General features: G+C 53.0%; 1 protein-coding gene across 9 annotated transcripts in view; it reads right to left on the reverse strand.

Annotated features, from left to right (window-relative positions):
• The window catches only part of Fbrsl1 (fibrosin like 1), a 74,162-nt gene that overhangs the window by 51,743 nt on the left and 9,087 nt on the right, over positions 1-13,332 (reverse strand). For 8 of the 9 annotated variants that reach the window (XM_040731038.1, XM_040731034.1, XM_040731036.1 and 5 more), the window contains exon 2: positions 8,494-8,694. In XM_040731038.1, the coding sequence (XP_040586972.1) occupies positions 8,494-8,694 (201 nt within the window). Of the gene's footprint in view, positions 1-5,470; positions 7,740-8,493; positions 8,695-13,332 lie in introns of those variants that run through there. The other variant, XM_040731041.1, reaches the window with a different exon arrangement.

Raw genomic sequence — 13,332 nt, forward strand, 5'->3', positions numbered from 1 at the left:
GGTACTCTCCTGGAACCCCAGCAGGGCAAACAGAGGGGCAGGGTGGAAGGAACCCTGACTCACTCCAATTAGCAGGACCAAAGCAAAGCCAGTGTTGTGTGGTTAAGTCAGCTTTATGGGAGAGGGAGGTCCCCGGGAACGCCTGCCAATTTCTGCACAGTAAATGCTCACACCAAGGTCTGCCTGAAGCTACCAACAGTTTAGCAGCTTGCGAGTTTTCTGGACACTTAGCAACCAGCTTCTGCAAGCTGGTGTTCCTCTAAATGGGGTAAGCAGACTAGCTGGCTGGGAAAGGGCTCCAGAAGCCAAGACATGGTGGCTCTAGTGACGAGGAGCCTCCTTCCCCTACTCAGCTGGAGGCTGCACACCAGGGCTGGTGGCCAAGTGCACCGCTGTCCCAGGCAGGAAACACGTGCTTTGTTCTGGTGCTCACATGCACTGGGGTTTGGGGCAGAGCTAGCCTGTCCAAGGTTTGGGCCCTGAGCCGTGTGTTGCTGCAGATGAAGAGCCCAGAAGTATCCCCTTCTCACTTGCAGAAGTTAGAAAGTCCACCACCACTCAGACCCAGAAACACACATGAACACACATGCCACCATGCACATGTCCCAGGTTGTCTACGAAACGTGTATGTACTACCCATTGTGCACAGCTCATCTGCTCCCCAGACACCTTCATGTTCTGGAGCACTTCAAAGAGGCACCAAGGCCCACTGAAATTCAGAATTCCATTATTCAGGCTGAGAATATACACATGACAGCAGGAACAGCTAACCCGAGTAAGTGCAGAGCATGACCCGGATGGCGTACATGAAGGTCGATGAGTCACACACAAGCTAGAATATTCCCAGGGAGACATGCACATCGCCTCAAACTGTTTCATACTTAGACAAATGCTTAACTTGTGAGTCCCCCGCAGTCCACCTAACCTCTGCACCCGCAAGATGCAGACAGGGTGGGGTAGTTCACTTCCTGGATTGAGGAGGAATAAGATTGCTTTCTGCTGTAAACCCTGGGAAATCCTTGCAAGGGGCAGCGGCTCCCTTGGGCATCCCAGACCCAGAATAGACTAGAGGTGGAAGAGTGGTTAGGCTCCCCGCACCTCAGTATAAGAAGCCAATGGAAGACACTCCTGCAGCACTGCCACCCTACAGTGTCCTGTATACACAGTGTCACAAGTACACGCCATGCCCTGTGTGTACGGTACTTCCTGTATGCCATAGGTACATCTTGGCACATGCATTTCATGAGCATAATACACCCTGTGTATACAGTGTATTCTATACAGAATATACCATATGTACATGGTTATGTCCTGTACACACAATGCATTCCATAGGTACATCTTGGCACATGCATTTCATGAGCATAATACACCCTGTGTATACAGTGTATTCTATAGACAGAATATACCATATATACATGGTTATGTCCTGTACACACAATGCATTCCATAGGTACATCTTGGCACATGCATTTCATGAGCATAATACACCCTGTGTATACAGTGTATTCTATACAGAATATACCATATGTACATGGTTATGTCCTGTACACACAATGCATTCCATAGGTACATCTTGGCACATGCATTTCATGAGCATAATACACCCTGTGTATACAGTGTATTCTATACAGAATATACCATATGTACATGGTTATGTCCTGTACACACAATGCATTCCATAGGTACATCTTGGCACATGCATTTCATGAGCATAATACACCCTGTGTATACAGTGTATTCTATAGACAGAATATACCATATGTACATGGTTATGTCCTGTACACACAATGCATTCCATTGTGTTGATTCCAAGCTCCGGCGCTCCAGCAGCCACTCTATGCCTACTCTTCTTGGGGGACTGACCCCTGCTCCCACATCCTCAGGACACTGACCCCTGGCCCTACTGTAGACAATGGTCATTTGAGGAACTCTGCAGGTGTAGCACATCTTGGGTCCAAACTTGGCACTGGCCCAAGTTACCCACGTAACTGATGCTCTCCTGCAGTGAGCTGTGCCAGGAGTTCACAGCCAAAGTAACCCCGATTCACTTCAGCAGAGCTCACAAGACCAACTTGTGAGCTGTGACTTTCTCTAATGCCTTCTGCTCTCCGACCCATAGACCCTACTCATCGTCAGGTTTGGGCCCTGGCTTCCCATGTCTTCTGAGACCCAAGAACAGGTGCTAATACAGTAAAAAACCTCAGCTAGGACAGCAGTGAAACTCACCTTTTCTGCTTTGCTGCTGCCAGGCCTGATGGTGCTCCACCCCCGACCACAACATTCACTGGGGGCTTCCTCTCCACAGGTGCCCAGATGTGGCTTCAGACCTGAGTACTCCACATAGTCCTCTCTCTTCAGAACTGAGCTGTCTTGTCACCTGGCCAGGAGGGGACCCATCTCAGATCTACCTCGCCAAGACACTCTGTCCCCTTCTTTCCCTGTCATTGTTCACTACTGTCCCCTGTGGAGGGTGGGTTGGTGGCTCAGGTTAAGGTTAAGGGTAAGGGCACGCGGGAGGCAGAGGCAGGCGGATCTCGGTGAGTTCGAGACCAGCCTGGTCTACAAGAGCTAGTTCCAGGACAGTCTCCAAAGCCAGAGAGAAACCCTGTCTCCAAAAAAAAAAAAAAAAAAAAAAGTTAAGGGTAAGGGCATCGAGCCTCTGTACGCCCTACTAGGATTCTATAGTCAAGTTCTGTGGTGAGGCAGCACAACATGAGGGGAAAACGAGACAGACTAGCAGGATTCCAGGGACCCACAATGCCCTTCAGGAGCGTGCCTCCAATAATCTGACTTCCTCCTAAGTCCCACTTTCTAGGGTTTCCACTGCATGCCAGCAGTGCCAGAGGCTAACACTTTTAGCACATGGGCCTTGAGAGATGCCCGGGTCTAAACCATAGCATGGTCCCATTTCATTTTCACAGGGATTTGCAGGGGAACTTCACCACCTCCCACCGGCCTGCACTCTGTCTGGGTCCTGTATGTTCCTCCTTGACACCAACCCAAAGTGCTTCTCCACATAGCTGTCACACTCAGTGTCTGCTTCCTCCACTGTATACTGCAGTGTAGTCTCAGTCTTCTTAATGCTATGGCGACCCTCGTGTTGTGGTGACCTCCAACCATAAAAGTATTTTGTTGCTACTTTATAATTGTAAATATCTGATATGCAGGATATCTGAAAACCCCCAAATGGGTTGTGGCCCACAGGTTGAGAACCACTGTTTTCCTGTGTCTTCCCGACAAAACTGAATTTCATACAGAAAGGACAGTTATTTCTCTTGCTCCTTGCTGAACCCCAGGACATTTCAAATCCTTGTGGCTCATGTTACTTTTACCAATACTGCTGCTCTGAGTCCATACCTATCCATATCTGTTTCTCAAGAAACTGCCTAGGAGGTCCTGTAGTGGGCTAGGAAACCTGTGGACTTTCCCCTCTTCTCTGCCAACTGCCACTCGTCATTGTCGATTCAAGCTAGGGAGGGGCACACTCCGCTACTTGTGTGCTGGGATACTGGGCCCATCTAGAAGGGTTGACAGGCAGCTAGACATCCCAGGTCAGGCCGTACCTTATGCTATACCCAGGGCAGGGGGCACAGCACCCCATCTAAACCAGATAAGGTGCTCCACGGCCTTGATACCTTGCCCTTCTATTCTGGTCTGGCCTCACTTCTTAGCTAGGGCATAATTGTTTCTCTTTCCTCTAAGACTGCTAGGGTGAAGACTCTGAAGGTTTATCCGTTGGAGCAAGAGGCTCCATGAGGCGAACGTCAAGCTGGGACTAGTGTCTGGACGAAACCTGGTAAGCAGATTGGGAAGGCTGGTAACCTAATTTCACAGGCTGTGTTGTTAACATGGAGGGCAGGATAGGATATGTCATGAGCATCCACCTAGCCAGACATGGTTTGCAGTCACGCAAAGCAACGTGAGGTGTGCATGGGTGCGGGCGCGCACACACGCACATCCTTGGGGACGCACACATCCTTGGGGACGTGCTGGCTGGTGTCCACGATAGCCTGTGCTTGCCTGCATTCCTTCCTCTGGGTTGCCCCAGCTCAAATTCTGACTCAGCCATGGTAGAACCCAAGGATCATTCTAGTTCCAGGCCCTACAACAGGGGCTACCCAGCCTCCCAGGGAACTTAGCCCAAATATGTTAACTACTCACAAGGTTCACCTTCCTGTTACGAGACTCTGGGAGAACCTCACTGGCTTGCTCAGGCTCTCCCATTCTTGGTTACAATACCCATGGTAAGGGGGGCTACACTGAACCCGGTACAGAGCACGAGAGGCCGAGCAGTACCAAGTAGATGCTGATGACCACTCAAATGATGGCATTGTCACCAGACACCATTTCCAAAGGGTCTTCTGGACCCCAGACTCATGCCACCCCAACCGAGATGAGCCCACTGCCCCACAGAGTGGTCAGCTCCAAGAAACCTCAGGGCTCCCACCCGCAGCTGCCTGTCCTGGCAGGCCTACACAGCTGTGACCTTTGGTCAGATTGGTTAGCAACACTAGAATCTGCCAAACCCAGAGGAACCTGGTCTCCACCGGTTCTTGTGAGCTGGCCTTTTGTAAGTACACTGCTATAGCAGCTCTCCCAGATAGGTCCCAGAACACGGCCCGTGTGACCCAGCCACCAGGGTCCTGGTGAAGCTTCCCTCCCCATGGTGGCTGGCCTTTTTAAGTCATGTATGTACATATGTGAGAGCAGCATCTGTGTGGAGGTAGAAGACCAACTCTCAAGAGTCTGTTCTCTCCTGCCACCTTGTGGCATCGGAGGATCAGGACCTGCACACAAACACCCTCAACCTGCTGAGCTCTCTCTCTGGCTCACCAGGTTTAAGTACTCTTCCTTAGCCCGCAGGTTTCCACAAATGCCACATCCCAGAAGCCTAGGCAGCCTCCACTTTCTGGGCTGACCTGCCCTCCACTGTCAGTTTGTACCAAGGATAGCAGGTAAGGGACACCTAGAGTGGTCTGGTACAACAGATACCTTCAGGTACAATCAACCAGCTTTTCAACCCTGGAACAGGCTAAGCAGGGCAGTAGATGTAATAACAGAACTTTACAATGCACTTTCTGACTCCAACAGGACAGAAGGACCTAACCCCTCCCACAAACGGAGTCTGCTGAGGGTAGATCCGAGGCAGTACAACTCAGACTCTAGGTTCCCTGGGCCTTCCCCACGCAGTCAACCCTCCTCAAACACTGGCATGGATGGGCCTGGCTCAGAGTGTGAATCCTGCCCTCAAGAGCCCCACCCAGCACCTACCTCAAACCTCTGCTGCTCATGCCTGGGTACCACAGCATTCTGAGGATCATGGTAAGGACAGCACATCCCCAGACCAAGACAGAATGTGACTCCCAAGCCTCCTTCCTGTCTAGCACTTAATGAACGGAAGATATACAAAACCACTCAATGGAATAAATCATGGACACACGTCTATTTGAACTATAAAACACTGTTATAAAAACGGCATGGCACTTTTTATTTTTATAATCAGAAAAATAAGTCCCAAAATCTCAGTTCAGAGGCTGTATGTAGCTGAGCATTAGAAAGGGGGTCTGTCCAGTGTAAACAGGACTAAAGAGAACGGGTACCAGATAGTGACTGAGGCCCCTAGCCCACTCAGTCAAGACAGCCCCAGGTAGCCAGCACAGAGGTTCCAAGCCCAGGGTCCTCTCTGCTCTGGTCACCTCCCCTTCAGGGATTCAATCTAGCCACTGGGACTCCAGGGGCTGGCTGCCCTGAGATGGGACTGGGGGCGGGGTGAACAACCCCTGATCACAGGTAGTGGGACAGGTGCAGGCCCAAAGGTGGGTCTGCAGTAATAGGCATCAAAATCAGGGCTGAATACTGTTGTAGCAGGGACGAAGACTCTAGATAGAGGCTTCTAGCTGCTCTGGCAGTGCCTCCGGGGTGGAGAAAGCCGCCTCTTAAGCAGCTGGAGGATCTTCAAGCCGACACTAGCATCATCCCATAGCCAGAAGGTGTGACCTGAAACCTGGCCAACCAAGTCCACACTAAGGCCCTGAGTCACTGAAGCCATTCTGTGCAGGGCAGGGAACACAGTGCGTGGGAAGTGGGGGACAGGAGAGTGAGGCCTAGGCTGGCACTCATCACACGTGCCAGGCATACATGCACACACCACTCACACCTGCACAAGCATGACGGGAGACGCAAAGACATTGTTGGCGATTAAGAGGCACCAAAAGATGCTGAAGGCTCCCAACAGTCTCCAAGTCCTTGGGGTGGCTGTGTGACCTCTCCTAGGAGGTGTCCATCATAAAGCAGCACACGTGACAGCACAGTAACAAAAGGCCTGCCCCCCCCTAAAGGGGACAGTATAGGACGATGGGATGACATGGAGTTCATCTCTCCTTCTGATGTGAGGAGCCTGGGCCTAATCTTGGCACAGCAGGGGCTCCTGCCTTGGCTTCAGGCCCCAGTCAACCAAACAGTCTGGAATCAGCCTCAGGGCCATCTAGGAAAGCATCTTAGGCCTAAAGAGCAAAGGTTCTCACTAGTGCAGCCCAATCTTAGCATGACAAATTCACCCAGGGAGTTATCGACAAGTCTCAGGCTCCAGGACTCACAGATGGGGCTTGGCGGGCCACCCCTGGGGCAGAGTGTCGAGTCCACTGTGTCCTCAGGGGTCTGAAGGGATGGCCTAGGATCGAAGGCGGGGGCTGACGGGCTGGTACCAGACCCAGTAGGGACTGTCGCCTCAGCTGACAAAGGGGCCTCAGAAGAGGCTGGGGGGCCAGGCTTGGCTGCCCCAGAAGTGAAGGGCGATCAGGTAGGGGAAGTAATGGTTGCGGTTTGCGAGGTTGGTCTGGGCCCAGAAGTGACCTCAGGGGCTTCTTTGGGCCCATGAGGGGCTGTTTAGGTAGGTGGGATTGCTCCGGGCTAAGACGAGGGCACTTCTGTTGTTGTGACTGTCTAAGGCTCAGCAGGGCAGGCTTAGGAGGGCTACTTTGCTCTGGGCCTTCAACCAATTGCTGGGGCTGATTGGGGCCCACCGGTGACTGCTGGGGGCAGCTAGCCTGGCCCAGGAGGGACCTATGGGGCTGGCTCTGCTGGCGTGGGGCCACGAGTGCCTGCTGAGGGCAGCAGCACTGGCCAGAAAGGCAGCTGGAAGGATGACGCCGTGGTTGCAAGGAGAGAGTCCGAGGGGGCTGGCAGTGCGGACACTGGGCTAGCAGAGACTGTGGGGGCTGGCAGTGCTGTCCTGAGGCAGCCCTGCAGGGCTGGTCACAGAGACACAGTGTGGTCCACGACTGCAAAGGCCGGCAACGGTGCCACACGGTCAGTAGAGACCGGCAGCGGTGACACGAGGTCAACAGGGACCGGAGTGGGTAGCGATGCCATGGAGTCTGGATGGACCGCAGGCGCTGCCTGGAGCCTGGTAGTGCCAACAGTGGCCTGCGGGACTGAGCCAGGCGTGAGCGCTGGGTCTGGCTGAGCTCATCTGGGGCCGGAAGCAGATGCTGGGGCCGGTGGTGCTGACCAGGGCCCAGAAGTGGGCGCCGGGGCTGTCTCAAGCCTAGAAGTGATCCATGGGGCCAAGCACGCTGACCCAGGGGTGGCCGCTGGGGCTGGCAGGGCTGCCCCGGGGCTGGGAGGGGCCCCTGGGGCTGGCTGGACTGGCTGGGCTGTTGCTGCTGCTGGTGCTGGGCCGGGCCGTTCTGGTGCCAGGGGCTGGCTGGGAGCGGCCCCCCTTCTGGGGAGCACACCTGCATGGAAGAAAGAGTATGTGTCCACCTGGGCAGGTGCGCCCACGGACCCCCCCATCCAGCCCAGGCCCAAGACATGCTGTTCCCTCTCCAGAGCCCAATACCCAAGGGAGCTCAGAAGGCAGCCTTAACTGCTGAGAAAAGCCCTTTTCCATAAAAAGAGGGCACAGGCCTAGGATCCCCAGGAGGAAGGCAGCTGCAGCACTGAGCCATGACCCAGGACAGACCCAGGCTCAGGCAGCCCAGCCCAGTTTCCACCTGCTCTGGGGGGGGGGGGTCATCCTTTTTCTTGGTTTCTCCTCTCACTGCTGGGCCACCAACCTGACTGAAGCCTTTGGCTAAGCATTCCCCTTTCTTAGCAGGAGTCTGATCCCCACATTCATTTACAGAGACACTCTAGATGTCTCCAGACACCTAGTCGGCGGAACCTGACGGACGCAGTGGGAAACGGGGCCGGCCTATCAGCTTGGCACTGTCGCCCATCCTGGCCAGCATACACCCCTGTACTCCTGGGGAGAAGCAATAGCACTGGACAGACAGGCAGGCCTTTCCAGCTGGGCAGACAGACAGGTCCCCGAACCTCTGTGACCAGCCTGGCTCCTACCTGTCTACCCCACACCCCAAGCCCAGCAACGATGGAGCGCATTGCCAGGCAGGCCAGACGCCGACGGGTGGGGTCCAGGTGCGTGTATGGTCCTGGTATAGATCCTGCCACTGCAGAAGTCTCGAGTAAGGGAGGGCACAGGACGCTCACCTGCTGGGAGGGCTGCAGGGGGACCTTCCTAGTCCCTTCATCGCAAGCGGGCTCTGCATCCTGCCCCGGACTGCCCACCTCCAGGGGCTGCCTGTTTTCACCCAGCTCAGCAGACGGGCAGTTTTCTGACTCTCGAGGCTTCTTGACAAGGCGCTGATCCCATTTCTCCTTCCGCTCATGCGGCTTCAGAGCCATGTCCTTCTGCAGAGGAAGAAGGAAATGTCTGTCAGCCTGTGGGAACACCCTGGAGACAGAGCGGGCTCTCAGGTTATGGTGGCTCCTCAGGGGATGGAGCCTCTAACCTGGAAAGCCATGTCTGAAGGGAAATGGACAGGTGATGGTAGATGTAGTAAACAGTATTGTAGAATCTTCATGTATGGCATACCTGATAATTCTTTGAGGTGACATATCATTGGCCTGGGGCTAAGGGTACCTGTGAACTTCACTAGGTGACACATAGGAAATGCCCCCTGGTGACCCCAACTACCTACAGTTCTTCCCAGTGACATACTTCATTCCACAGGAAGCATCACTACCCAGGAGACTGCAGAGAGCTTTGCCAATTATCCTTCATGTTGTCAAACTTCAACACCATTGCAGCCAGCTAGCCCTGTCAGTGGTCATCTGTTCCCTATGTTCTGTGGCCCCCATTTCTACAGCAATGAACAGCACTGATCCCAATGGTGGCACAGAAATGAGGTAAACACTCACATGCAAAGCAGTGGCCAGAGAAGGTCTATAGAAAGACAAAACCTTCCAGAAGACAGATAATCACAAGGAAGCCAAGGGGGGACCACCACAGAGCCACTCTGTCCTCACAAGGCCTCAGAGGCAGAGCCACCATGCCTGAGTTTCCTGGCCTGCCTTTCTGTCTTGGACGGGCCAGGGCTGAGCATAACGACCTTCTACAACACACAAGTATTTTGCAGGTCCTGATTTCATTGTCCCCATGCTGCATGCAGTCTAGCCACCTATCCATAAAGGCCCTGTCAAGACTGCCCTGCTGCTAAGGGCTGAGATGTTACATCTGTGATGGGGCTGCTTGCAGGGTGTTTCAGACCCACAGTCTAAATAAACTGAGGTTGACTTTGATGGACACTCAGCAATGACAGTCCCGGACTAGGACACCCAAGGGTTATACGGGAGGAGGCAAGCCTGGACTTCCCCAAAAGCAGAAGGCAGAGGGATAGAGGAAATAATCAGACAGGGATGCTAACCCTCAGTAAGGGTAAATCAAGGCCCAGACCCCTCCTACCAGGGGTCTGAATTTACTATCTGTCCTCTCTATCTGGTACTTTTGCTTTTAAAAGATCAAAGGCCTCACTGCCGCTCCCATTCTGTGGTCCACTTTCTGGCCTCACCCTGCACTCGAAATTGTTTTCTTGGTCATCTGCCTCACTTATCTTAGGCAAGGGCTAGTGAGTGAGAGTAGCCAGCCCCTACCCCAAGACAAGAGATCTTCAAATTCCCCTTCATGAGCGGATCCTGTGTGTCCACTCACCTGAGGGAACAAAGGTGACTCACTCAAGGGGTACTGGCAAGGCTGTCACCAAACCTCAACTCTGAAGCGCTTGGTCTAATCCAACTTTGACCTTGCATATTAGGAGGGCATTAGAAAACGCTCAGGCACCACCTAGACTATCTGAAGAGAAATGGGTCCTTCTGTCTGTCCATTCTGGAGCTTAAGCCTGGCCACAGCACTGCCCATAGAACCTGTCTCTAAAAGCCCTGACTTAGATCACCAGTGACTGCAGGGACTTCACTGGCCTAACTTGAACTTAGATCACCACACAATACAGAGCCGCCTTACCAGTGCCCCATGGCTGCTCTTCTACAATCTACCTCCTCCTGCTGGAGCAATGGACTGCAGCACCAGGTTCAGGTACCCCAGGCTTAAGAGAAAGCAGGGCTCTAGACTAGCTGTTTTCAAGTGAGCCAGGGAAAGTGTTGACCACTTACAAAGGTGCCAGGACACTAAGGAAAGGCTCAAAACATTCACAGACTGTAGAAACGAAACCTAAGTTCCAGATGAGGAATCAATTCCAGTATAGGCCCTGCCTTAGGCATTCTGCTAGACAGGCGCTGGATCCACATACTGAATACTAAAACCAAATGTAGAACAGAAGGCTCAGAGAAGTCACCCAAAAAGACAGCCTGGTCTCTGGTGCCCAGAGCTTTGTGCGACCCACCTCTTCTCCAGAACCCTGGGGAATGCCGACTCCTGTCTGAGGAGTCTGGCAGAAGCCAAACACTGGGAGCCCAGGGAGTCATCCTGTCAGGACCTGTAGCTACAAGACAGAGTGCACAGCAGACCTGACGATCATGTGCTGACATCAGGGCTAGCCACACAGTCACGCCAGGCTTCAAACATGAAGCACAGCAAAGCTGAGTGCCTAGTAAAGTGCCCGGCCACTTCTTTCTTTTCTCTCTGTGGGGACACCAGACCTTGAGTAGAGACCCACTTCCCCATGGGCCTGGGAGTAGGCAGTTGTAAGACAATGTTTACTAAAAACATGTTTACTAAAAACGATACAATGCCCAGGGCAATAAGTTCCTGGAAAGGGCTTGCCCATGGGAACCGCCCTGACCTCAACCTTGTCCAAAGACTAACCGCCTCTTCTGACACACCCAGATCAGTTTTTGGTGTCAGAACCAGCCAGGGGAGAGGAGAGAGCAGAAGCTCTTCCGGAGGGAGGCCTTTCTTGGGAAGTTTTCTTGAGCCTTTTTGGGGCCTGCTTAAAGTTTTCTTTACATCGTTGAACAAGTCTCTGTGTTGTCAATCCCCGATACCCTCCGCACGTTCTCGGACTCAGGCTGCGCAGCGGATGCGGCATCTCTCTGGCTTCTCTATGTAGCCTGGCTGTCTTGTCTCTGCCTCTTAAGTGCTAGAATTAAAGGTATGTACCACTGCTGCCCAGCTTCCAACCCCCCAGATTCAGCTTTCTAATGATGACTTAAATGACTGTTCCCACTGTGTTACTACTATGCAATACCAATAAAATTTCTAACTGTACCACAGTAAACCAACCACGAGGAGACTTACTTCTCTCCAGAGGCCAGGCTGCTTACCCCTAAGGCTCAGCCCCATCCTTTTTAGCCAAGAAGGTACATGCTCACTTTTACTCCTGTTATCAACAAGCTGTTCCCTTTGGCAAAGCAGGAAGGCTTGGCCCAAGAATAGTCTGAAGCCTTGTTCCCAGCTTCCCAGTCCATGTGACAATAATACTGCCCCCAAAATCTGAGTCTGGAGCCCCAGAGTCTTGTACAGGCAACCACGCTCCAGGCTTCCTTCTTACCAACTACTTAAAAATCCCAGCAGCCCTCCTCATACTTCCCCTCATGCTTAATCTACCATTTACTTGTTCTCTGACTGCAGTCTATCCCAAGTTCAAGGTGTCCCTGCAGCCTCCTGACCCCAGGGGGTAGCACCAACCTATTGCCATGGCATCTTCGTTGTTTCTCCAGCAAAGGTAGAAATAGGGCTCTCCCACCCAGATCTCCCTCTCTTCGGCTTACCCTTCTCTCCCAAGAGGACAATCCATCTCAAACCCTCATGACTTCCTTACATGTTCCAGAAGGCTCTAGACCACTGCACCCCATAGCTGAAATCTCCAGGTTCATGGACATCACCTTCATACCCACTACCTAGCTGCCAGCAACCAACACTTCAGTGTACAGACCAAGGCTCCTGAGCGTCCTGTGACCAGTGCAGGATGCCCTATGATACAAGGAGGCAGAGACTATGCTGCTGCCCACAGACCTACTGCTACAGTGCAGGGGTTCAGGAAAAGTTGGGGAGCCCAGAGCACCAAGGGATCCAAGAGCCACAGTCCACACTGCAATTACAAGTGTTCCTGAGCATTCCACCCACCAAGGTTCTGGCAAAGAACCTTCATCCCTTCAGATCTTAGTCTAGCAGCTGCACTGCACTATGCACAACTGTCTGGGCAGAGGGTCACCTGGAGACAAGAGCAGACCGTACCCTATGGTAAGGTGTAAAGGTGTAGGTCGAGCACTGACATTAGCAGCACTATCCAGGGAGGAGCATGGAGACCACTTGCTGGGGGTCTACATTTACTGCATCATGTCTACCTTGCTGGTCAGAGCAATGGCTCTGAAACCAGTTCCAATATGTAGAGAAGCTATGGTCCTTAGACAGACCACAGCCTTGGTCTCTGGTCCCATGACTTGTTTTTTTTTTGGGGGGGGGCAGGGCATTGTTTCTTTAAACTGCTGTGAGGGCTGAGGCCTAGGGCAGGGCCAATGAGATGACCTAAGGGCAGCAGTTTGCCTGAATGAAGGTAGCTGTAAGGAGAGACCTTTGGAACCTCAGTTCTGACCCCATGGCCGGCTTGGGGACATTCTTGTGAGGATATAGACTCTGTGTACTCTGAACACACAGTTTCCCACAGCCATAAAAGACAAGAAGTGAGATCTAGATTTGAGTGAGGACCATGAAAAGGGGTGGAAGGTAGTTCCAGAGCAGGCCAAGGCAGGGAAGGGGAGAAGCTCGGGGGCTGTAGGGTAGAGCCAAGGACCCACATGGCTGATGCCTGCTCCAGGCTACCCTAGGTGTGGCAGCCTTCAGTCAGAACAGACTGGATCCTCAGCGCTCCCCCGTGAGGTCAGTACCCCGAGAAGGACAGTCTGCCCTAAGCCCTTCTCCCTGGCCTGTGCTCTTCAGCCAACAACCCATCTGTCCAGTCTTTCTCCTCCAAGTCCTGGGACGGCACATCTCAGCTGTCTTCTGCCACACTCCAGGCCCCGCCTGCTTCAGCACAACTGCTGCTCAGCTGTTGTCCGGGGTGTCCCCCATAGCCTCTTCCGTAGCACAGGGGC

The sequence above is a fragment of the Mesocricetus auratus genome, unplaced genomic scaffold, assembly GCF_017639785.1.
Source record: "Mesocricetus auratus isolate SY011 unplaced genomic scaffold, BCM_Maur_2.0 Super-Scaffold_100025, whole genome shotgun sequence".
NCBI classification, from domain to species: domain Eukaryota; kingdom Metazoa; phylum Chordata; class Mammalia; order Rodentia; family Cricetidae; genus Mesocricetus; species Mesocricetus auratus.